This window comes from Hirundo rustica, chromosome 9 (genome assembly GCF_015227805.2).
Source record: "Hirundo rustica isolate bHirRus1 chromosome 9, bHirRus1.pri.v3, whole genome shotgun sequence".
Classification (NCBI taxonomy): domain Eukaryota; kingdom Metazoa; phylum Chordata; class Aves; order Passeriformes; family Hirundinidae; genus Hirundo; species Hirundo rustica.
This window is the reverse complement of record NC_053458.1, coordinates 22014687-22038111: the sequence shown is the minus strand read 5'-3', so window position 1 is coordinate 22038111 and position 23425 is coordinate 22014687. Positions and strand designations below refer to the sequence as shown.

At 37.3% G+C, this 23425-nt stretch overlaps 1 protein-coding gene across 2 annotated transcripts in view; it reads left to right on the top strand.

The window, feature by feature from the left end:
- PTPRC (protein tyrosine phosphatase receptor type C) overlaps positions 1-21775 on the top strand; it is a 59912-nt gene extending 38137 nt beyond the window's left edge. For both annotated transcript variants that reach the window (XM_040073512.2, XM_040073513.2), the window contains exons 5-28: positions 276-404; positions 1226-1378; positions 2007-2141; positions 3288-3446; positions 5501-5697; positions 7429-7489; positions 8158-8266; positions 9375-9406; positions 10600-10715; positions 11251-11341; positions 11438-11514; positions 11738-11774; positions 12199-12296; positions 13179-13304; positions 14709-14866; positions 15331-15466; positions 16000-16149; positions 16564-16654; positions 16960-17093; positions 17858-17992; positions 18316-18438; positions 18852-19030; positions 19705-19840; positions 20543-21775. In XM_040073512.2, coding sequence (XP_039929446.1) covers positions 276-404; positions 1226-1378; positions 2007-2141; positions 3288-3446; positions 5501-5697; positions 7429-7489; positions 8158-8266; positions 9375-9406; positions 10600-10715; positions 11251-11341; positions 11438-11514; positions 11738-11774; positions 12199-12296; positions 13179-13304; positions 14709-14866; positions 15331-15466; positions 16000-16149; positions 16564-16654; positions 16960-17093; positions 17858-17992; positions 18316-18438; positions 18852-19030; positions 19705-19840; positions 20543-20815 — 3035 coding nt within the window. In that variant the 3' untranslated portion in view covers positions 20816-21775. The remainder of the gene's footprint in view (positions 1-275; positions 405-1225; positions 1379-2006; positions 2142-3287; positions 3447-5500; positions 5698-7428; positions 7490-8157; positions 8267-9374; positions 9407-10599; positions 10716-11250; positions 11342-11437; positions 11515-11737; positions 11775-12198; positions 12297-13178; positions 13305-14708; positions 14867-15330; positions 15467-15999; positions 16150-16563; positions 16655-16959; positions 17094-17857; positions 17993-18315; positions 18439-18851; positions 19031-19704; positions 19841-20542) is intronic.
- The last annotated feature ends 1650 nt before the right edge of the window (positions 21776-23425 follow it).

Sequence of the window (23425 nt, the reverse complement as noted above, 5' to 3'; positions counted from 1 at the left end):
GTAAACAATAACAAGACCAGCCACCACTTCAAAGCTGGAGTTTACGCTGAATATTTGGATTAAAACTTTAATTTATTATTTGAATATCTGTGTGTCTTTATCTCATGAAAACTTTTTCAATTTTTTGTTTCACATTTCTTATTAAATTCTTTGTATATTATTCTATATGATTGTATCTTTATATTGAGAACAAGTCAAAAAACAAATGAACTGTTATTTAAAGACTCCTCAATATAGCCAGTGTCACAATGATGTGTAATATTCTTCCTTTCCAGTCAAGGAAAGTCCTCTTGAAGTCAAGGACACAACCGACACATCTGCCACGTTATGTTGGAGTAGCTCACTTGCCTGTGCTAGTATGACTGTTACCTGCAATGGGATATCCCCTCAAAACTATTCTAAAAGTGGGTTATTTATTTATTTATCTTTAAAAGCATTGTTGATGTTGTTAGCTGGTGAGAGACTGGCAGATTTAAATGAATTGTGCCAGTCTGAGGGAAGGGTAGCTCAGGATTCCTGGGATCGCCAGGTGGATGACTACCATCTCCACACAGTGCCGATCTGGGAAAGTTCAAACCCAGAGACCTCTTTGGCTGAGTTTACCAGCTTCGTGAGTTGCACAAATGCTGCAGATTTTGAGGTCCTGTTTGTTTTTCTGGTGGGGAGCTGAGCAGTTTGGAAATGCTGCAGTCTGTGGGTGTGCTGTGAGCTGGCCCCTCAGGCTGCCTTGGCCGCTGGCCACGCAGGCTCCTGCATAGTGCGAGGCCAGGCTCTCTGCTCTCGGAGCCAGCCAGCCTGAGGACGTGGCACCTAGTGTGACAGGGCAGATACGGGTGCTGAATGGCCTCGTGTGTCCCAGAAGAATGGGTGATGGATGTCTGGGGCTGAGATTTCCTGCTTCAGGGAGCTGAAGAGCTAGGAAGCCATTCCAGGATTCTGCCATACTCCCCATGACGTGTTCTGATTTTTGTAGGAAGCTGTTTCCTTAGAAAGTCAAATCATGGCCTTTACTGATGAAAAGTAAAGATCTATGCAAACTAAGTTAGTATGTAAGAACCTAAAATCTAGTCATTGGATCAGGTTGTACATTTTTCTGTTTGGAGTATTATGATAGTTTATTACTAATTATATTGAATAGATATGGTAGAGAAAATCTCTGTTAAAATGGTGCCACATATTTTTGGAGTTGTGAAAAATATTGATAAAGCTCTTCTTATGTCGACAGATTCACAGTCTGCACAATTTGGATATGAAAATTCAATTTGTGTAGTGCTGGGAGATTTATCACCAAACCTTGAGTACCACTGCACTGGATCCACATATTTTAATGAAAGAAATGTTGCCAACCAAACCTTCACCATAGATACAGACTGTGGTGGTAAGTGTAATGCTTACTTTTGCTTTAGATTCCACATATTTTTGGGAACCCCTACTATGAAACCCAGTTTCTGGGTTTCCTGGGTTAAGGATACACTTTGAGCAGCATTCTCTGCCAAACTCAGCTTCTCCTTCAACTCCTCTTTCTTGGTCTCCTGCCCTTGTGGTTGTTCTTTGATTGCTGTCACCCTCTCAGTCTTGCCTTTATTTCCTTCAATCAGAGACTGTGATTATTTGCTGTTATTGTTTTGGAGACTGAGAACATGGTCAACTATATGGAATTTTGAATGAAGATGCACACACAAAGAAAGAGCAGACCTAGTCTAAAACAAGTCTTAAATTCTTGATTTGAAGACACTGAACAGTTTTAGTAAAATGTAATGTTGCTGTTTTCACCTTGTCCTGAATTAATTAAATGTATGGAATTACTGTAATATGATGCTTTTATATATGCTCAGTTTATACTAATGTATACTTTCTTGAAATAGAGTACAAAAAATATTACATGTTGTTGGTATCTTTCTTTAGTGTCAGATGAAATTTAATCTAATTAATCGAAGTAGGAAAAAGGAGGAATACTTTTATTCCTCCTTTTTTTGCTAATTATTGATATTTTTCTTTTACAAAAGTTCCAGAAGCACCACAAACCCTTCAAGAGACAGATATAAGTACCACAAGTGTAACAATTACATGGACAGAACCTGAGCAGAATTCAAAGGGTCCCATATGTGGCTACTTCATGAAATTCTCTGTGGAAGGCAAAAGTAAGTGTATTCACAGTTAAATAATTCATTGCATGTACATAATTACAGAGCACCAAGCATAATGCCCTGTGAAATCCTACTGGAATCTCTTCACACTGCAATTTTTTTTTTGACAAATGTTAAAATTCTCTTCCTTTAAGGTTGTTCCAGTTGAACTTTCAGTTGAGATTATTCTGTTTACCATGTCAGGACATGACCCTGTCACCCTTCAGTTGGCATAAACATATGGCAGTTAGACATAAGCACGTTTAGATAGGTATAGCCAGGGGATTGTCTTCTGCTAAATGGCCACTCCTTTCAGATATGCTGGTCTAGGCCACCTTACATTTAAATGAATAAATTTGTATCCATTGTACTGGGATCGTGTTCTCCTGATGCAAGCTTCTCTTCAAAACAAGAACTGGAAAATGAGGTTTATAATATGAGGAGCCTGATAATAATTAATATGTATCAGGTTTAAGCTAGTACTTAATTCAGCCTTTCTGTTCACATACTGCAGGTTATGTAAACCTGGGTTGCCACTGGAACCAGTGGCTGTCCTGCTCCTGTGCTCCTCTGATACAAATAATCTCTCCCATTCTCCATGCCCCAAATTTGACCACAACCCAAAAGGGTGGCAGCCCCATGAGCCACTTTCTGTGGCTGGTTTGGCTTGGCCAGTGTAGGAGACGGAGGCAGGATTGTGTGGGTGCAGGGAGCTCACATGGCAAGCAGGCAGAAGGAAGAATGGAAAGGCCGTGGCTCCCCAGCTCCCCAGGCCGCCAAAGCCCAGCTGCAGGGTGGGCAGTAGCTTTGCTCATGTTGCTTCTCGTGCAATTCCTTCCTTCTGCTGTTTGCCACTCCTGAAAGCAGGACTTTCACAGCATCTCTGGTGTCACAGCAGGACAGATGTGCTCAGTGCGCAGTGACGCCTTCCTACTTTCTGCTTCCCAGGCTGAATGGACTCTTTATATGTAAATACTCTCTGTATTTATGTATTTCCTGCCCTTCCTGAGCCTTCACTTAGCGTTAGTAAGCAAAGCAACCAGATTAAGGTAATTAAAATAGAAATACACATGACAGTGGTTTCAGGTAGCTCTGATAAAGTGTAAGAGTTCCTGTGCTCCTAACATAAATTTCATTAATTTTGTTGATTTCATTTTTCAGGTGTTTATGACACAAAAAGCAACAGAAGTCCATATACCTTCGAGGGTTTTGAACCTTATTCCACAGTTTCTATAGATGTGACTCCATATACCATCAGCAAGCATAATAAGACAATTGAAGGTGGAAGTAAAAGCTATAAATTTCAAACAAAAGAAGGAGGTAAATCTGTTTGCTAACTGTTATGATCTAGGCTGATACTAACATAAAGAATTTGTACTTTCCTAGTGTAGTTAATTATATTTTCTACGTGGTATTAATACTAGCCAAGAAACCGATTAACAATCAAATAATTGTACTGACATTCATATCATTAGCATCCCTTTTAAAATTACTTAATGTTGATCTATTTTTTTAATTTTGCGCTTTGTATTAGTATTTTTCATATATATATATATATATAACTTAAGAAGATTTCAGTAATTTGAAATTCTTGTGAAGTTTTTAGGAAGCATTATGTCCCAATATAAAGAAAAAAATTGAATTAAACAAAAAGAGAATTAAAAAGTTTGGTTTTTTCTTTGTGGCATGAAAGCTACAAAGCGGTGCAGCCTGTACCTTCTGTTGTGCAGTTACGTGTTCGCTGGAAGCAGACCCAGGCTACACCAACACTGTCCATCTGTAATGGATGTCAGTTTGGATGTGCCTGTACACAGCTTCCAATATTAGGTTTACAGCAAGGTTAAAGATGAAAAAATGTGTGCCGATTCTTCTGCTGACAGAAAGGTCTGTGCATCTTTTTTGGGGCTATCCTTTGAAATGTATAGTTTGAGGTATCCAGGGATCAGAATTGTCACCTGGAGCCCCACAAAAAATAAAAGAGCTGATAGATTAATTTACTGATAAATATCAACAAGTTGATCTGGGACTTAACTGTAATACAAGTTTAAATAGGGCTTTAATTTTTAGGCAGTCCTAAAATGATCATGGCTGTTTTCCCTACGAAAATCTAGTTTGAGCATATTATCTTTTGAAGCCCCCACTTTCTGGGTTCCACTCATTTTTATAACTCAGGTGAAGATTAAAGTCTACAGTATAAGTTTATAGATGTGCAAACAACCCCATTTCCCTTATTTTTTGAGAAAATAATGAATTGCATCATGAATTAATTAGACCTTCTCCAACTGTCACAGCAGTTGGTAATGAGTCAAGCAGGAAGTGGAAGAGTTTTATGGCTTCTTGAACTGAAGAATGTGTCAGTAGAACACAAGTCCTGGGAAGTAGGAAAACCCCTACATTTTATAAAAGATGTTTTCATCTTCAACAAACACATTGCCTCCAGAAATGTGCACTTTCTCCTTGTAACAGCCCTTTCAGCAGCATGCGGAATGGGAATCTAACTGATCTGCCCTGTGGATAAAAATGATCGACTATGATGTAATCTCACAGTCAGCCAAGCAAAATGTCCCACCACTCCTCACATGGGATATTTGATCTCCTTACAGGTCTTAGCTCTTCATATGATGAAAAAAGCAGCTGCTGGTTTTTTTTTTTTTTTAATTTTTTTTCAATATGCTGTTTTGCAAGTTGACATGATTTTGCAGAAAATTTCCATGGTGGTGTTCTGCTGAAATGTGGCTACTGAAATGAGGCTGCCTTACACAGGCTGCTCCATTTACTTTCTGAAAGGTTTTATCAGCTCTCAGTGAAAGGTCTTGTGGCTGTGCCCCTCAGTCTGAAACCTGCAACATTTGCTGCAACATACAAAACTAGAGTTTGAAACCACAGATTAGACTTAACAGGTTCTGTATCATTAAAAACTTTTTGTGGCTTTAGGCCAGACTTAAGTGTAAGGACACTGCTCCAAATATTATAATATACTAGTGACTCCTGGTAGAAAAGTTAATTTACAATGGTTTTGAAATGAATATTCACATGGAGAACTCTTTTTTCTCCTGTCTTGACTGTTGCTCTGTGTTCCTCAAATGAGAAAGTGATGTCAGATGTAAGAGAGATTTGCCATCATGCGGTATTTGTAGTCAGACTGTCAGTAGAGCCTTTTCAGTTCCACTTCACATCTTTTCCAACTTAGATAAGCCTGTGATTAAGTCAAAATTGATTTTACTTGTCTTGTTAAATTGGGACTGAAATTTTTCAGGAAGAAAATATATGAAGTTATTGAGAGAAGACAGGAAACAGACATGAGTACACGCAGCTTGAAATGTTGGGTTTGAAATGATGAGAATAGAGCAAGTAACCCTTTTTCTTGTCTACAGTACCACAAAAAGTGACTGAGGTTAAAAAAACATTAATAGCTGATAATGCTGTCCAGATTACGTGCAGAAAGCAAAAAGAGTTTGGACCACATGCAGAATTTAAGTTGATTTGGGAGAATGATGGAAAAACTGAAAGCAAAGACAAATGTGAATTTAAAAGAGAAAATCTCTTCTACTTGACAAACTATACCTTCAAAGTAAGTGTGCTTATCTTATTAAAATATATAAAATACTGCTTCATTTTCATTGTTTAAGCATATTATGCTTAATTTTAGGGAAAAAAAAGGCAAATATGGTGGCAGAGGAGTCAATTTATAATGTCTAGGTCTCAGGTGTAAAAAAGTAATTATTATTTTGGAACTGAAATCCATATGTGCCTAGCCTGTCAAGCAATCCCTGGTGTGCTATTCCATATAGGTTCTAGCAGCAAGAAAAATGCAAGCAGAATAGACTATTTGTACTTGGCTCAGAGAGAAGTTTGGGGTTTCTATAAGATTAAAATAATTTCTTGAGTATGACTAATATTTTAGTTTTTAAAACATATTCCATTTAATGAATGAAGATGTTTGGTTTTTCAGGGTCTAATTAGTGTAAAGCAGTTGAGATCCTTTTTGCATGCCCTTACATCAGGCTCTCACAAGCCAGTCCTTGTGTCTACACAAAATGCATCATCCTCTGTTAACACACTAAACTTTCCTGAAGGCTTCCTGCAGTTTTCTCTTCTGTCAGGCATTTCACCCTTTTGGGGTTGCCTGCAAAACCAATGGTCTTGTGTGATTCCCTTAATATGGCCAGTAGGAATATTTCTTATATCCTGATAGCTCCTCTCAGTAAAGTTTAGGCAAGAAAGTAACCTGTAAGAGTGATGGAGTTTTACTACTTTTAGGAAGCAATTTTGCTTATTCCCCACAATCTTTTCCTCCTTCTCTGTTTTTATGTGCAGAAGTGCAATATCAGAGAACTTGAGTCGTCTCAATTTAATTTCAATATTTTGTCAGTACTTTCCCAACAGACTCTGCTCAGAGAGCTTTATGTTTGGAAAACAAACATGGGGTCCTGTAGGAGCAAAAGATCCTTGCATTGTCCCAGTAGCAAAGGTCCTCTTTGCCATTTAAGGTTTTTATCCACCACTTTCAGGGAGCAGTTTTCCATACAGAAGGAATTTGCTTCTGCACCTCTAAATCCTGGCTCCTGCTTTGCACTTATTTTGCTTAATTCTTACACAAAACCCAGAGAAAGCCTTATGGTCTTAGCTGGTAATGAAAGGACTCTGGTCAAGTTCTGGAAGACTCAAGAGGAAAAAAAACCCAGTGTGAAATGAGTGCAAGCTGTTTTTTAGATCTGGTAGGAAGTTCTATTGAAATTTAAAAGATTGAATAAATATTAAATATATGGCAAAACATAAACACATCAAAACAAAATTAGTGTTTTAACACCATTTAAAGTACCCAAAAGTTAATGATGCAAGAAAACACCTTATTTAATTAAACTTCTCTGAATTACTTACCCATACATAAATTCGTACTAAAACCATCAAATTCAGTGAAGTAGTATTTACTATTGCAGCAAATGAGGTTTTTATATATTGCATGGTTATTTTTCAGATTTGAGAGTCTTAATGAAGGATAAAATTGATTTTACTTTAGATGCATTTGGTTTTTATTTTGTAAAGTGCATTTCCTATTTTTCTAAAATCTTTTTCCTGTCATCTCCATATTTTTGAATCCAGATCTTGCTGTAACTTGGGTAGAAACCTGAGCTGCACTATAAATGTCAATACAGAAATTGACAGCAGACACTGCTGTCAATGATGTAAATGGATGGATGAATTTCAAAAATTCATGGTGCTTTGTTTTCTAAGAATTGTGTGCAGAAATTTTTACTTGTCATATCTGAGCATTTCTATTCCTGTCACCCACTGCATGCAGATCTTCGTGTTTAATGGAGTACATGATGGACCAGCAGTAGTGGAGAGTATAAAAACCAGATGTAAGTAAATATGTACAGCATCTTTACCTTTAGATTTTAGCATAATATAAATAATGTAAATTGCGAAGTCAGTTAAATTGCTTCTAATTAAAAATCCAAACTTCCTGTTTTATAGTTAAAATTTGATCTGCATTTGAAAAATACATCCATTCAGTATTAATGTAACAGATCATGTTACATTACAAGTTCATTAATCATGACTCAGAATTATTACACAGCTGTGCTTTCTTCAGGAAACATTCAAATGCAACTAGAAATTAATTTCTCCAACTGACATTTTTCACTTTAGGGTTATTTTCCTGTCTTCAGATCCTGCATTTCAGGAGCTAAACATCTGTGACTTGGCAGAGGTTCCCAATTCCCAGATCAGGAGCAACTGAGAGCTGCACTGTGCAGGTCACAGAGAGCAGGAGACAGGCACAGTAATGCTGAACCATTGATTTGTAGCATTTTGACAGGTGGACATGGAGAATTTAAGAGAAAGTTTATTTAATGAAAACATAAAATTTCCTCCTCTACTTTGGCATAGCAAACTCAAACCTGTTTAGTTTTTTTTCTCAAAACAGACCCCAAACCAAAAATTGATGAGCCCTGGTTCCAGGGAGTATAAATGTTTCTTTTTTAAAAATAATTTTAAAATAATAAATGTATTCTTTTTCTGTTGGTAGATAATTCTAGAGCCTTGATTATATTCCTGGCATTCTTGATCATTGTGACTGTAATTGCTTTACTACTGGTTCTGTACAAAATCTATGATCTTCACAAAAAAAAGCTTAGGTAAGCTTTATGTTTGTTTCCCTCTCTTACATAAATGGCGGGGTGGGGGTGGCTTTTGGTTTTTCTACAAGATTTCAGAGTGGGGAGTGGCAAAATGTCACAAGTTTGATGTTTCATTAATACTGGGAAAAGATATCCTTTTACCTCTAAATCATTTGAAAAGAAACTAATTTTTTTTGTGTGTTTGTTTAACAAAACAAATATAATGAAATTGATTTAAAATCTTTCTGCTCTGCCGTTGTTCAAGGCCCAGAACAAAATGACCTGTCCCTAGTTTGGGGGGTGGTTGATCATAAATACCTGGAAAACATTTCCTTCGTGATTAAAATCAAAAGTAATGAAAATAATCCACACTTTCTTGGAACCCTTGTAAATGGTTGTTCACCCTTGACAGTATCTCAGGGAGGTGTTCCTTATTACAGTAATGTCTCTGTAGGACCGAGGATGGCGATGAAGGATGGCATTGCCCTCCCTGATGCCCGTGCCGCAGCCCTGCAGAGGCAGGCTGACTGCCGCTCTCCTGCGGGGCCACTGGCTGCAGCAGACACAGGAGCTGGGGCAATTTCCTCGGCAACCTCTCAGCCCTCTGGCAACAGCAGAGCTCCGTGACTCTTCCAGCCCCTTTCCCTTCCCTGCTCTTCCCCTTAGGGGGACAGGGAGCTGCTCTTGCTCAGACACAAACTTTTTTGTTTAGGGAAGCCAAACTAATTTTTGCTTGTACAGCTCCAGAGAGCCCGGCTTGTTCTTGGCTACTTAGCATTTAAACTTCTTATATTTTATGTTTGTGTTAGTTTTCTGTCACTAGCAAGAGAAGAGAAGATGGTGTGAGTGGTCACTCCGGTGAAGAAATTAAATTCACATTTGTTGTAGGTGAGATGGGCAAAATCAGGCAGGCACTACAGCTTTTTGATGTGGCCACCTTGTTTCTCTGCCTCGGGGCAGAAGGAGGAGGATCCCAATCGCCTCTGCATAATCCCAGGGGTAGCACTCTCACAGACTGCCTGTAATGCAGGCTGCTGGTGTTCTCATACAAAACTGAGTTTATTTAACTTACTGTTGTATATATTTTACTAGTCAAAGCATTTACAGGTGCTTCTGATTCTTACAGCAATTCTTCTGAAGGCGTGAACCTCGTTGCAGGTGAGTATCTTTATATATTTAGCAATTTATTTATCGTTATATATTTATCTTTATATAATTTATCTTTATATATTTAGCAATTTTATTTCTATTTAGCAAGCGAAAGCAAAATCAGTCTTGGATCTTGACTACTAGCTTTGGGTTATTTGCATTCTAGATTGCATGCACAGATTACAGATATCAACATAATAACACCTAATAACACCTTATTTGGAGGGCAAAAATATTTCAGCAAATACATAGAAGTATTTATGCTTCAATGAACTGAAAGTTCATTAGTGTTTGAAAAGTTCTTATTTATAACTCAATTAAAAAAACAGTTATAGTTGTCCCAATGTTAGTGATATGTTTAACACTGAGAATAAGTCCAGAATAAAATTCAGCCTAAAACTAATTTTCCCTTTTCTGTCCACCTTTTTCCAAAACAAGAGACTGAATATTTGCCAGTGGTTTTTTTGACTGAAAAATTTTGAAGGCTTTCAAATCCCAAAGACTGAAAATTTTGTGTACCCTTGTGCCTAAGATTTCGAAGCCAGTGAAGAAAGACAGAAAGCTTCAACAAAAAAATTATTTAGAACACTAAAATATGTAGAAACTAACTTCATTAAATGGGAAGTAGGTCGGTGTTAAAACTGAAATCCATTTGCTTAGATACACAGTTATTAAGAAATACAACTTTTCATGTAAATGAAAATTTAATATATGCCTAGTAAGAGGTGTTAAAACTTGTTCAGTTGTTATTTTATCATTCAAGATGATATTGCAGATTATTGCAAATTGGAGAAAATGTGGAAAGTTAGGTGATACTAACTATATTTTATATTTTAATCACTGACAATCACTGACCAGAACTGAAGCAGAAGACAGGGCTGTGTAACTGTTGTGGGTGTTGAGGCAGTTGCTGTGCCCTCAAAATGAGTCACCACGCTGTGCAGAAGTATTAATGTGGTGTCCCTGCATGTGGCCTCCTGCAGATGTGTCTCCATCAGGCAGCAGAGCTGGAAAAGTTCTCTCGTTCCCACAGCTCACAGCTGGCTCGGGCAACATCAGCGTTATAAAAATAAATACACTAAGTTAAAAGCGAGAGTTTAGTTCTTTTGTTAATTTATCTGGCAGTTTTAGAATCACATTTACTGAACTGTAATGCACATTTGCAACATCAGTACCAATAAACATTTGACTTATTTATACAGTTAAAGATGATGACAAGCAACTTCTCAACATAGAGCCAATACCCTCAGAGCTACTGCTGGACACATACAAGAGGAAGATTGCAGATGAAGGAAGGCTCTTTTTGGAAGAATTTCAGGTTTGTCCTTTACTCAAAATATACCACAGGTTTTTATCCAGGTGGTTGGAAGAATTCCATCCGGGAGCATGTTTGAAGTATATGTACTAGTTAGAAATAAATAAATAATCCAGAAAATTGGATTAATTCTCACCTGAGGTCAAATAGTCCTCAGTTAATTTTCCTACCAATCTCTTCCCGTTGTAAGATGAAAATGCTTCTTTTTCCTGAAAGTGTTCTTCAGTGAAACTATAAACTATGCAGTCTAAATACCTCTCATCCTAAAGTACCTTTTATTAATATTTTTAAACTTTGTCTTACTATATAGCCATGGGGATATAAATAACATGTAATTGTGCAGATATATACTAACTATATTAAGAAGAAGAATAATTTTTTCTTTACTTTAGATATAAGAAATATATGAAGTAATATGTAGTATAATGTTACTTTCCAGATTCAGTAATGCCACTTTAGTTCCATATTTATTTGACTATAAGTAAAAGCTATTTTAAATCTAGGCCTAACTAATAAAATAAAATTTTGTATTTTACAGAGTATTCCTAGAGTTTTCAGTAAATTTTCTATAAAGGAGGCCAAAAAGAGCCATAATCAAAACAAAAACCGTTACATTGATATTCTTCCATGTGAGTATTTGTAGTAATTTTGACATGTTTTACAAATGCTTGATTTCTCACTGCCTTGAGATAATATAATTATTTTGGTTTAAATTATTTAAACAGATGACCATAACCGTGTTGAGCTCTCAGAGATGCCAGGAGATCCAGGATCAGACTATATCAATGCAAGTTACATTGATGTGAGTGACTTTTACTTAAAGTCTTAGACACTATGGAAGAATCCTCTAGTCTGTGCATTTAAAGCATCAACACCTTGGAGGATTTCCACTGTGGTTGCTTTCACCTTTGTAATGTACTTGATATTATTGAATTGTTTCATATTGAATTTATTTTTAAAGTTGCAAATCTTTTCAATTGTTCATGCTTTCTTTCTAAAAGTTTATAACAATGTAATTTTTACAGGGCTTCAAAGAACCGAGAAAATACATTGCTGCACAAGGTAATTTATAATCTTAAAAGCAGATGCTTTCTTTTTTCACCCATTTTTATTAGAGTAGTAAAATCCTATTAGCAAGCTTAAAGGAAAAATTAAAGTCTGACATTTTGATATTTAATATGACAAAGTTGTCAATGAGTTTTTGCTTAGGGAATTTTGTAACAATTAATAAATTAGGCAGATTTCTCATGCTGTATAATTTTACAACAAAAGTTTTCAGATTTCAAGAATCTGCACTAAGAATACAGGTGGGAGTTTTAAAATGCTGTAGCCTAATGGCAGCAGCCATAATGAAATCAAGTGTTGTGCTGTTACTTGCATGATTTCTGGTTAGCTCTTCAGATTGCATGGCTAAGCACATCAAGCAGGCAAGTGTTTTATCATGTGGTTGCATTCTGGAAAAGTCCCTTAAATTTTCTCCTTCTAGGCCCCAAAGATGAAACCACAGATGATTTCTGGAGAATGATCTGGGAACAGAAGGCAACGATTATTGTCATGGTGACTCGCTGTGAGGAAGGAAAGAGGGTGAGAAATATCTGTCCTTCCCTCCTTCTATATTTCCATCCTTTTTTTTTTTTTTTTCCTGAAAACTGAGTGGATTGCTGTGCTGTGCTGAATTACATATTCTTCTTAAGTATTTTTTTTTCATTCGTTGCTGTTCTCTTATTGTGGCAAAACCCGTGTTGGAAAGCATGCCAAAATAGTGTTGCCTTATGAATTACCAGTCTTATCAGAAAATATCACTTGAGTCACAGCAATAAGTAGAAGAGGGTGAGCTTCCAAATTACAGCTAATTAATCCAGAAAAAGGCTCAAGATAGAACTTTAGCTCATACACCTGTCAGAAAAGGTATGGTTTCTATTTTTCTCCTGTCTGTTCTGATATCCTGGCAATATCCTCAGCAGATCCTAGAAAGAATATTTTTCCTCTGTTGCCTTTACCTAAGTGGAGGGTTGGATGCGTCTGGCCTGCTTTTGTTCCTTACTCAGGTACAGCAGGAAGACGAAGAACTGCTGTTTTAGCTGCAGTTAAAGATGTTGGCAGCCTGCAGATTTACAGCACACCCAAACTGATATTATAGGCAGGCAGGAGCAGCAACCCTCATTGAAGACTGAAAAAGAAGGCATGGAAGTAGCTGCAAACATTTCTCCAGCCGCCAGGCAACAGCAGCAGTCACTCTTGGTTGTTTCAAATACTGTACAGGATTTTTTTTTCCCACTATACATCTGAAGTTAAATTCCATGGCCATAAATTTCAGGTCAGAGACCTGAGTTGTTGGATATTTGCAATTGAAAAGTTGGAAAAGCTTTACTGAGTTGCCATCTACTTTAAATTAGGCTTTTTTCTAGCTCTCAGTTCTCTGCCACGTCACTGTTGGGCTCCTTACTTAACTTCATCCCTTCGCAGAACAAATGTGCCCAGTACTGGCCATCAATGGAGAACGGAACTGCAACGTACGGGGACATCATTGTGAAGATCTATGAAAGTAAAACGTGTCCAGACTACATCATTCAGAAACTGCACATCACAAATGTAAGTGGATTCAAAAGTGTGAGACTGACTGGAACTGGAGTGTCTATTTGGAGTCTGTATTTAAAGAGAGAGGAGTCATTTCTCAGTGGAAGATGCTCTGTTGTCTTTCCTAAGCATCACATAGCTTAAGGGAAAACTTAGATGTAGGTGTAATTCCTTGCAAGAAATATGACTTTGATATATACTTCAAACTTCAAAAGGTATTTTTCCCTAATCGTCTGGAACTTACATTTAAGATTAAACAGTTACTATGCTGCTAAATGGTAAAAAATTAATATATACATTGTGGTTTCCTTATATATTTAGTTTGTTCTTTAACACAAAAAACTTGCTGCTTTGTGAGTATATCAGCATAACCCACTGCCCCTAAAATCAGTGTGACTCATAGATAACCATTATCTACCCTTCTGATAATTGTACAGTGGGACAATTACAAATTCTGGTAATCTCAGTGTGTTTAGAAATATAACTGTTTTAAAATCACCATTTAAATATTTGTAAGGTCATTAGGGCTGGTTAATTGCTTTCTTTTACACATCTGAAGTCACATTAGTTGCCCTAAGTGTAATTGAGAAAAAAAATTGCCATCGAAAGCTAAATGCTCAGCTCTGACCCTATGCAAAAATATTTCAATGATGATAAATGGAGCCTAAATAAAAGCTAAAAGCATTCAGACTCAAAGCGTAAATCTGCTGGCAAATCTTCAGCAAAGCGACAGAATCTGCCCATCTTGATTTGTGATTACAGCTGGAAATTCCTATTCTGCTGTCTCATATTGCATTCAAATTTACTCAGGAAGTGATCTGATTAAAAGAAAGTTGTAACTTCGTGTGGTCAGTGACCAGATCAGGATGTTAAGAATTAACTATCTACAAAGACATTGCTCTGTCAGTCGAGGAATCTGACATTAGAAATGAGCGATTGCAGCAGGTTGAGGGCTGATATTTTAAGAACTGTCTGCTTTTTGTTCAGCTGACATCATATCAATAAAGATAAAATGGATATTGGTTGTGGAATTGAAGAGTGGTCCATGGCAAGAAAGTGGAGACTTCTGGAGTTCTGGTAGAATAGCGATGTATAATTACTGAAACAATGGCGAATAGCTGTATGAATAACTCTTCTGTGATTGGATAATTCAACTATGAGTAAAATTTTGCGGTTAATTAGTGGAAAAATGCTTATGCAGACATATAAATCTTGGCCACTAAAAGAATGTCGTTGAGGGGTTTTTCTCATTTGATTTTATAATTATGGTTATCAAAATTTATGTCCTCTTTTTTAGTCTAGAAGCAACATACCAAAGTCCACTCAAGACTCCACTTAGACTTATGTATACGTCTGTGTACATATACTAACGTATATATAGATTAATATATATTAAAAACCACACTTCACTTTTTCTAGGGAAGAGAAAGGACAGCTGGAAGAGATGTCACTCATATCCAGTTCACCAGCTGGCCAGACCATGGAGTCCCTGAGGATCCACATCTCCTTCTCAAACTCCGACGCAGAGTTAACGCTCTCAGCAACTTTTTTAGTGGTCCGATCGTGGTTCACTGCAGGTAAATATATATTCTTTAGAAAATTTGATAATGTTAAATGACTGAAACAAAGCTATTCAGAAATGTGACGGGCAAAAGTGTTTGTCTGATCCCAGATTTTGTGACTTGAACACTTGAAAATTAAGCAGCAAAAGATACACAAGGTCTGTTTTCTGAAGGATATAAAGGAAAATCGTATTGACAAAACCTGATGATACACAGACTTTTGAAAAACAGCCAGATCAATGTTGGGCTGCTCTGGCTATAAGCAGCATATTTGGCCATGTTTGCCCTGCTTTCACTAAAATATACTGAAAATGCAAACTCATTATTGTTTGCATTGCTAATTAATTTACAGCAAGAAGTGTTTTCAGTTTCTTTGGATGCTGTTGTTACACTTTATCAGTTTCGAGGCCTGCTCTCCTCAGAGAGGGAGTGGGAGGTGCCGTTGGCTGTGGATAACCAAATCCCTTTGTGCACGGCAGTGCCGGCGTTGGGCGCACTGGGACGTACATAGGGATCGACGCCATGTTGGAGGGGCTGGACACGGAAGGCAGAGTGGATGTTTATGGCTACATTGTGAAACTGCGCCGGCAGCGATGCCTCATGGTCCAAGTCGAGGTATCTCCCTGAAACTCCTGCCACAACTCTCCTGTACTAGGGCTTCAGGATTTCTCACAAGTGCATTGCCCAGTTCAGTGGAAGCTGTTCATCAAAAATATAGCTCTGAAAAGTAGTAAGAGAGAAAAAAACTTACAACATTTTTTCAGTTTTAGAAACTTCAAATTTTAAGTTCAGGCTTTAGAAGAGGAAGCCAAGGAGAACAGCTTTTTGGCATATAACTCATAAATGCAAAACTGAGCTTGCAGAGTCAAACTTGACTTTAAAAATTCTAAAATGCATCTCCCTAAGTGTAATTTTAATGAGTTGAGTACAACAAAACTTATGGACTGATGCATTGCATGTTTTTAACTTATGTCAGCATTTTACAGTTTTAACATTTGTATTTAATATCTCTTTAATGTAATACTAATGATATTATAACAGGAGTAGTAGCTTTTTATAATGATTTTTAAAGTTATATATATATATTTTTTTTTTTTTTGTACTCTTTAATAACTTCATGTTTAAACTCTTCAAATGGGAAACACCAGTCACAGTACATCCTTATTCATCAAGCTCTGGTCGAGTACAATCAGTATGGAGAAACAGAGGTCAGTCTCTCAGAACTGCATTCCTCCCTTAACAATCTGGAAAGAAAAGATCACCCAAGTGAGCCTTCTCTGCTGGAGGCAGAGTTCCAGGTAAATAAGCTTTGCATTCCAGTTGCCCTTACTTCCCACTTATGTTAAAAAACACCTTGCAGAATAGTCATGAGCTAGAGATACCACAGGTAATCATTTACGTGCTATTTTATTTCTCTAGCACAGAAAGTTTCTTTACGTTCATTTAAAAAAGCTGTATACTAATGAAGTTTATTTCTGCTTTTGTGTTAATATTTTTAAGAAAGATGGCACTCACAGAATGATTATTTGTGTCTGTGTACATGATTTCCTGTGCCATTGCACGTGGTATAGCAGGCGTTTTTAAATGGTAGTTTAAAGAAGTAAAGTAAGGAGTGAGGCACTGCAAGATGAAGTCTGGGTGTGAGAGTCCTGAGGAGACAATGATCTCAAGAACCATTTTAATCAAACATTGTATCAAACATCTTTCTTCAGCGATTACCTTCCTATAAGGGGTGGCGGACACAGAACTCTGCGAATCGGGAGGAAAATAAAAGCAAAAATAGGAATGCCAACATAATTCCTTGTAAGTATTTCCCATGGCCTTATTTTATCCCACCTTGCCTTATTTTATCTGTTTTCTTCTATTAGAAAAAATCAGAAAAACCTTACAGAGTAATATTTGATTAGTGTTCTCAACTGTAAAATTCTAAACTTCTTATAGTGATTAAAAAAGAAGAGATGAGTTTTTACCAACGTGTTTATTTTAAACAAGGTGGCCTTGGTTCTGCAGTCTGTTGTGAAAGGAGTGCCCTTTTCTATTCCCTCCCCTCCACAAATGCCCTACCCAGGGGGCCATGTGCTGTGACGCTGACACTTTGTCTCACACAGATGACTTTAACCGAGTGCCCATCAGGCACGAAGAAGATTGCAGTAAGGAGGGTGAGCATGATTCAGATGAGTCCTCAGATGAAGACAGCGACTCTGAGGAATCCAGCAAATACATCAATGCTTCCTTCATAACTGTATGTGTTTAGAGGATCCACAATAGGCATTTCACAAGCTTTTAGCTAAAATTCTCACTCTCTTGTTGGCATCGCTATATAAAAGAATTGTGAATAAGGGAGAAAGATCTGATGGCTGATTGGTAAATCCATCTATGTTTAAAACCATTAGCCTTCAGACTGGCTTCATGATAACATGTATTTCCTTTAGTGAGCATCTGCCTTGGATTGGAGCCAGCAATTTTTTTGGTATCATTATATATCCAAAGAAGAAGAACAGTTATTGGTCGTGAATGAAGTATCTGATTTTAATGGAATTACTAGCTAAGTTCCATTTGTCTGAATCCTTTGAAATGCTGCATAGTTAGGATACCTATTTGGGGTAAATCTATCTTTATTTTTAGGAAGCTTAGAATGGACTGGTCCACGGACTTTTTGTGGTATAAACACAATTTCTTAGTGATAAAATTAAATGGCTGTGTAAAACTGAATGTTTTACCCCTTAAAAATATGCTCTTCACAAAATGGCAGGATGAGGTCTCACCCACTGCAGCCTCAATATATCTTGTTGTCAGTCTGAAGTGATATTCTTCTTAGGAGGATTGAGATTAATGTCATTTGGGTAGTAGAATTCCTTAAGACACATGCCTCCTGTGATAGGCATGTTTTCCCTATAAAGAAATGGATTAATTGATTTATTTCACAGGGTTTCCCTTAAATGATGAGTTCTATGGTTTGACAATCATATTTCAAATTAATTGAAGAAAAAAAAAATTCTTTTATAGGGTTACTGGGGTCCAAAAGCCATGATTGCAACACAGGGACCGCTGCAGGAAACTATCTCTGACTTCTGGCAAATGGTGTTCCAAAGAAAAGTCAAAGTCATCGTTATGCTGACGGAGCTGAAGGAGGGAGATCAGGTGGGGGCACTTTCTGCACACTAACACATTGAATATCGTCTACATGCAAACAAAACAGTGCACTGCACTCTCTCATTCCCTTGCTCCACTTAACTGTTTTCCATAGGATGAGGAATTTGCATTTACAATATATTTTGCTCTATCATTTACATACTTAATTTACTTTCTAATGAATTTTTGAGGGAAAAGTGTAGGATGTTATATTTTAAAATACGGAACTCCTCTCCTACTTTGAAGTCAGTACAGTCTCTAAGTGCATGTGGAAGGTAAAATAAAAGGAGATTTGAGTGGTAATCACTGACTTGTACTTTTATTCATTTTAGGAACTCTGTGCACAGTACTGGGGAGAAGGAAAGCAAACGTATGATGGCATAGAAGTTCAAATGGCAGAAGTCAGCTCTGGTCCTAGCTATACCATACGTGCATTTGATGTTACACATCTGAAGGTAAAAGTTTCTTTGCAAATTCCAAAAGGTAGTTTTCAAGGAGATTTTAAATTTAAAGCCAAATTTATAAACTTAGCCTCAAGAAAGACGAGAAACAGTTCCCACTGCAGTTACCTCCTGCTGTAAGAAATGGAAATATTTTTCTCTTCCAGACCAGCAGTCAATCACGAGAAATACTATAAATTATCTCAAGTTTCCTATTTAGTGAGTTGGTAGGGGGGGAGTCTCAGGAGATCAGCTGTCTTTTGTACTTTGAAAAAAGCGTGGATGTCTACCTACCTCATATTCACGAGGTAGAACTATTACCTTGCAGTTCCTCAGGGATATAATTTGTAAATCAGCAGCGGTAGAGTTATTGTGTGAATCTGTGTTTTATCCTGAACATTAACCACATCTCCACTGCTGTTTTCCAGACAAAAGAAACTCAGAAGGTGTTTCAGTATCAGTACCATAAGTGGAGTGGCTGTGATGTTCCAGAAACCCCCAAAGATTTAGTCAGCATGATTCTCAACATTAAACAAAAGCTTCCAGCCAGACCAGTCACTGAGGACAGCAGGAGAACCCGCAGTGTCCCTCTCCTTGTCCACTGCTGGTGGGTCTGAATTCAGCACACACATTCACCTAGCTCGAAGTTCCGGGTATACACAGTAACCATAATTTTGGGATGCCTGCCTTTTCTCACAGGCCCTTCCATGTGTCTGGAGATTCAGCTCTCCCTTTAAGATTCCTTGAATTGCTCACCTTGGCCTTTTTGATTGTAGTGATGAAAAGCAAGCACCCTTCTCTTGGGCAAGTGTGGGCACAGAGCAGGTGCTATGAGCAGCTGCTCTTGGCTGGTGCATCTATTTTGTGGGGAAATGCTAGGTCAGAGTGCACTTGCAGGATGCACTAGTGAACATTCAGTAGAGTTTTTAGGATCATCTCTCATTCCAGGATGCAAGTGCACTTTTCTAGGACCATTTCCAGGAATAGCCTTGCGTGCCATGTAAACCAGAAGATAATCCTGCTAACAGTAGTTGAAGTCTGAAATTTTGAATTTCCCTTTTTCTCCCTAAATGGTACTTCAGGTCCAGGGAGTCTCTAGATAAACTATGCCCTGTGCAAATCCTACACGTATACTTAATTGTGACAATTTCAGTCCAGTAACAAATGTTTTGGAAATATAATTCAGTATAAAGACTTTAAAATACTAGTCAGAAACATTTAGTCAGAAGACTTCTGATTTTACTTTGTAAATATACATGTACCTTTTGCATCATCTTCTAGTGATGGATCACAGCACACTGGTGTATTTTGTGCTTTAATGACCCTTTTGGAAAGTGCAGAAATAGAAGAAGTAATAGATGTTTTCCAAGTGGTAAAATCTCTTCGTCGCACCAGGCTGGGAATGGTCTCCACCTTTGTAAGTAAATCTTAAGAATTAACAGAAAATAAATGAGATAACTTGTCATAGTCACTATATCCCCATAACCTTGGGCATAATTTCTGTATAGGGAGGACTGATTCTAATCAGAGCATTCACACTCACTACCGTTTGAGCATTGGCCCTTGCTGATAGGAATGAAGGAGTGTGAGATGTCCAGAGCTGCGATTCACTACTGCCTTTGGCCAAGGGTGTATAGTATAAAATTACAAATTGCGTGGATTGCTGCTCCTGCAGTTGGTTCATGACATACATGCAGGGTCCCTTCTGCAGCTGGGAGATGAACTCCATTTGCAGGCTGGCAGCCACTGACTGTTTTGTTTCAGTCGCTCCAGAGGAACTGTGGCATGCACTGTGCAGTTACCAGCAAACCAGACCTGGGTGTCATCGGTATGGGCGGGTCACGACATGACTTTCCAGACTCATGTTAAGAACTTAGGTACTCTAAAAACCATATTTTTGGTACTTAATGAACAAAAAGGGCACTGAGTGATAACTTGGAATGTCTGATGCAGACAGTTTCAGAAATGTTATGTACACATGAAGTCAGAATAAACCATAGGAGCAACAATACGCCAAAAGCTATGCAAGCTGCTTCATATGGTAAGAGAACAAAGAAAGAATGGATTAATTGTTGGACCCTGAGCATTCCATTAACACTAACTTCTCTTTATTTTTAAGGAACAATACCAATTTCTCTATGAGACCATTGCCAGTACCTACCCTGCACAGAATGGACAAATAAAGAAGAACAGCCAGCAGGAAGATAAAGTTGAATTTTGCAGTGAAATAGGAAAATCAGATCAGGAAACTGATTTGATCACAGCTGATCTTGGCCCACCACGGCCAGAGGAAATTGAGCCACCTGAAATATGTGATGATTCTAAGGCTGCAGATACCACTAAGGGAACAGAAAGCTCTACAAATGGCCCCACAACTGCAGTTCTAACTTAAAGCTAGATTTAAAAAAAGTGCTTTTTTGAATGCAAATATCTTAAGCAAAATGAGAGGTATAAGATTTCTTCCTCTTCCCACTTTTTTTTTTTTTTGAAAATGTTTAATTATTTCAGTTTTTGAAAGGTACAGATTTAAAGGAATACTTGAAACTTGTAGAAAGTGACAAAGAACTGTGTAATTTTAATTTTTGTGTAGATTTGCATTTAATACTTCTTCAGAAACCTGCACTATTTTTATACTTTTCCTTTTAAAACCATGTACAGTGTAATACTATGCTGAGCAGTGTGAAGCATTTCTTTTTATTTCTATAAAAAGGAAAAAAGCAACTCAGAACAAGATTATTGAGTGGCAAGAACAGGTCTCTCCTCAAAACTACTAGCAAGTAAGTGAACCTATTGATAAGCAGATATTCTAGTATTTCAGGACTAATTGAGAGCATTAATAATATTCTTGGAACTTGTGGGACTTTGCCAAACAGTTTAAGAGCTTAAAAATTACATCATGTGGCAATTCCAAGGAATTCAGACTTACAAAGGGTATGTAAATCCTCCCATATCAATGCAGAATAGAAATTTTTGCATTTTTCTAAGTGTCCTCAAGGTGTCCTTATTGCTCCACATATATTAATCTGGTACTCCTATAGGAATTTGGAGATTGGCATTTGAATAATTGTAACAGTTCTGGAAAACACATCCTCTTTACTCTCAGCTTAAAATACTGAGTGCTTGCACACCTATTTCTTATGCTTACTTTTATTTAAAGGACTACTTCCATGAATGCCTCCAACCTCTTTTCAGAAGTGGAAAATACTTTCATAATTTTCCTCAAATCTTGTAGATTTTAATTGGTACAGGATATTTTTTTCATAATGATATTTTGTATGCTACAATTTTGATATTTTTACTATTTCTTGCTGGATTTTAGCCTACTGTTTTCAGAATATTAATAAAACATAAATAACATAAATAAAAGAGGTAATTATTAGTTGACAAGATGAAAATTATTTTGTTCTCTAGTACTATGAAAATGGATCATTTACTCTTAATGTAGAAAAACTTGTGCTGTCCTATACATGGATAAAATTTACAAATGTCAGTATTCCGGAAAACACATCATTTAATTCTTCTCAAACTGTATGTGTACCCAGGTAAGTGTCATGACTCTCTCAGAACAGAGGAAAGAAGCTTCATTTTATTTTGCTTGAAGCAGTCAAAGGAACAGTCGCACAACAGATTCAGTGCTCCACGTTTATCACTGCTTATTCCTAATTTCTCATTACAAAACATAATTGAAAACACTTAGAGAGCTGTCTAAACAACATGTACAGTCACACTTGGTTAAAACCCTAATTTAATTGTGCTGTTAGCCCAGATCAAATATATCATTCACAATTATCAGCTCAGACAAGTGCTTGCTGGCAGTCTTGCTTCAGAAAGTGGCAGCGAGCAGACACAGGGCGGGGGGATTCCCTTTGGCTGTCAGCTGAACTTCCTTTTCAGCAAGGAGCTGTGTTAGGTGATAACTAACAAAGCTGAAGGGGTCACGTGTGGAGGGAAAGCTCTAGGCACTACAGGGGAAGATAATCTAAAAGATGTTGTAGGCCCAAAATCTGTTGGCTAGTTTTAGAGGAACTAAAAACAAAATTGCAAATTTAGCACGCCTTAAAGATCAAAAGTATAAAGACCCTCGGATGCAGATTAGTTCACTGGTGTTCGTTGCATGTCAGAGAACAAATAATTTATTTTCCTTTGAGTAAGATTTACCAACTCTAAAGGCTCTCTTTCAGGTAGCAAAACAAAGAGGTGAGTGCTGCTCTCTAATGTAAGGCTGTGGAGACAGAGTCTAGTCACACTTTTAGAAATAACTCAAAGTGTTTCCCAAATCAAAAATTACACCAAACTTTTCTTGTTTTAAATCTGAGGGCAATCATGTACTTCAATTCCTTGATTCCTAGGGTTTTTAAGCTCCTGTAGCACCTAGGCTGTAAAAATCTTGTGTGATTTTGATTTGTTTAATTACTTTCTAGAATAATTTCAATGTTCTTTAGCTGGTATTTTTAAAAGAGAAGAATGCCAACTTAATTCTTGATTTGTGCATCTATTTTGAAAGAGAAGTCCTTAGCTCTGTTAAATTTTCCTTCATGCATGTCTTCATTATTAGAGAAATGGAACTTTACACTGAAACTGCCCTCATGTGCCTACTGTGAACCACTTTTGCAGTAAAGTTCCTTGTAGTCACAAGGAGGAAAACTGAGCTCATGGCTTTTAATTATTTTCAAATGAAAGAACATATTGTAGAATTAAACCTCATTAAATCCCAGTACAATGATTGAAGGAGCCTGTTTTAACACAGTTTAGGAGTTCTGATTGCTTCCAGGAACTCTCCCATGTGTGTGCCAGGGATGCTTTCTTGCCCTTTCTGTTGTCCTTTGTTTTTCAGACGTCCATGAGGTGGTGACACAGAGCTTGTAGAAGGTGGTCCTTATGCTAGGTGCTCCATAGTAATTTGGTTTATTCACTTGTGGGATTAATCTCATGGTGAAATATTTTACAGGTGAGACATGAAGCCCAAGCTAGAAAGCTTTGCTAGGAGCTGCTTTGGCTCTGT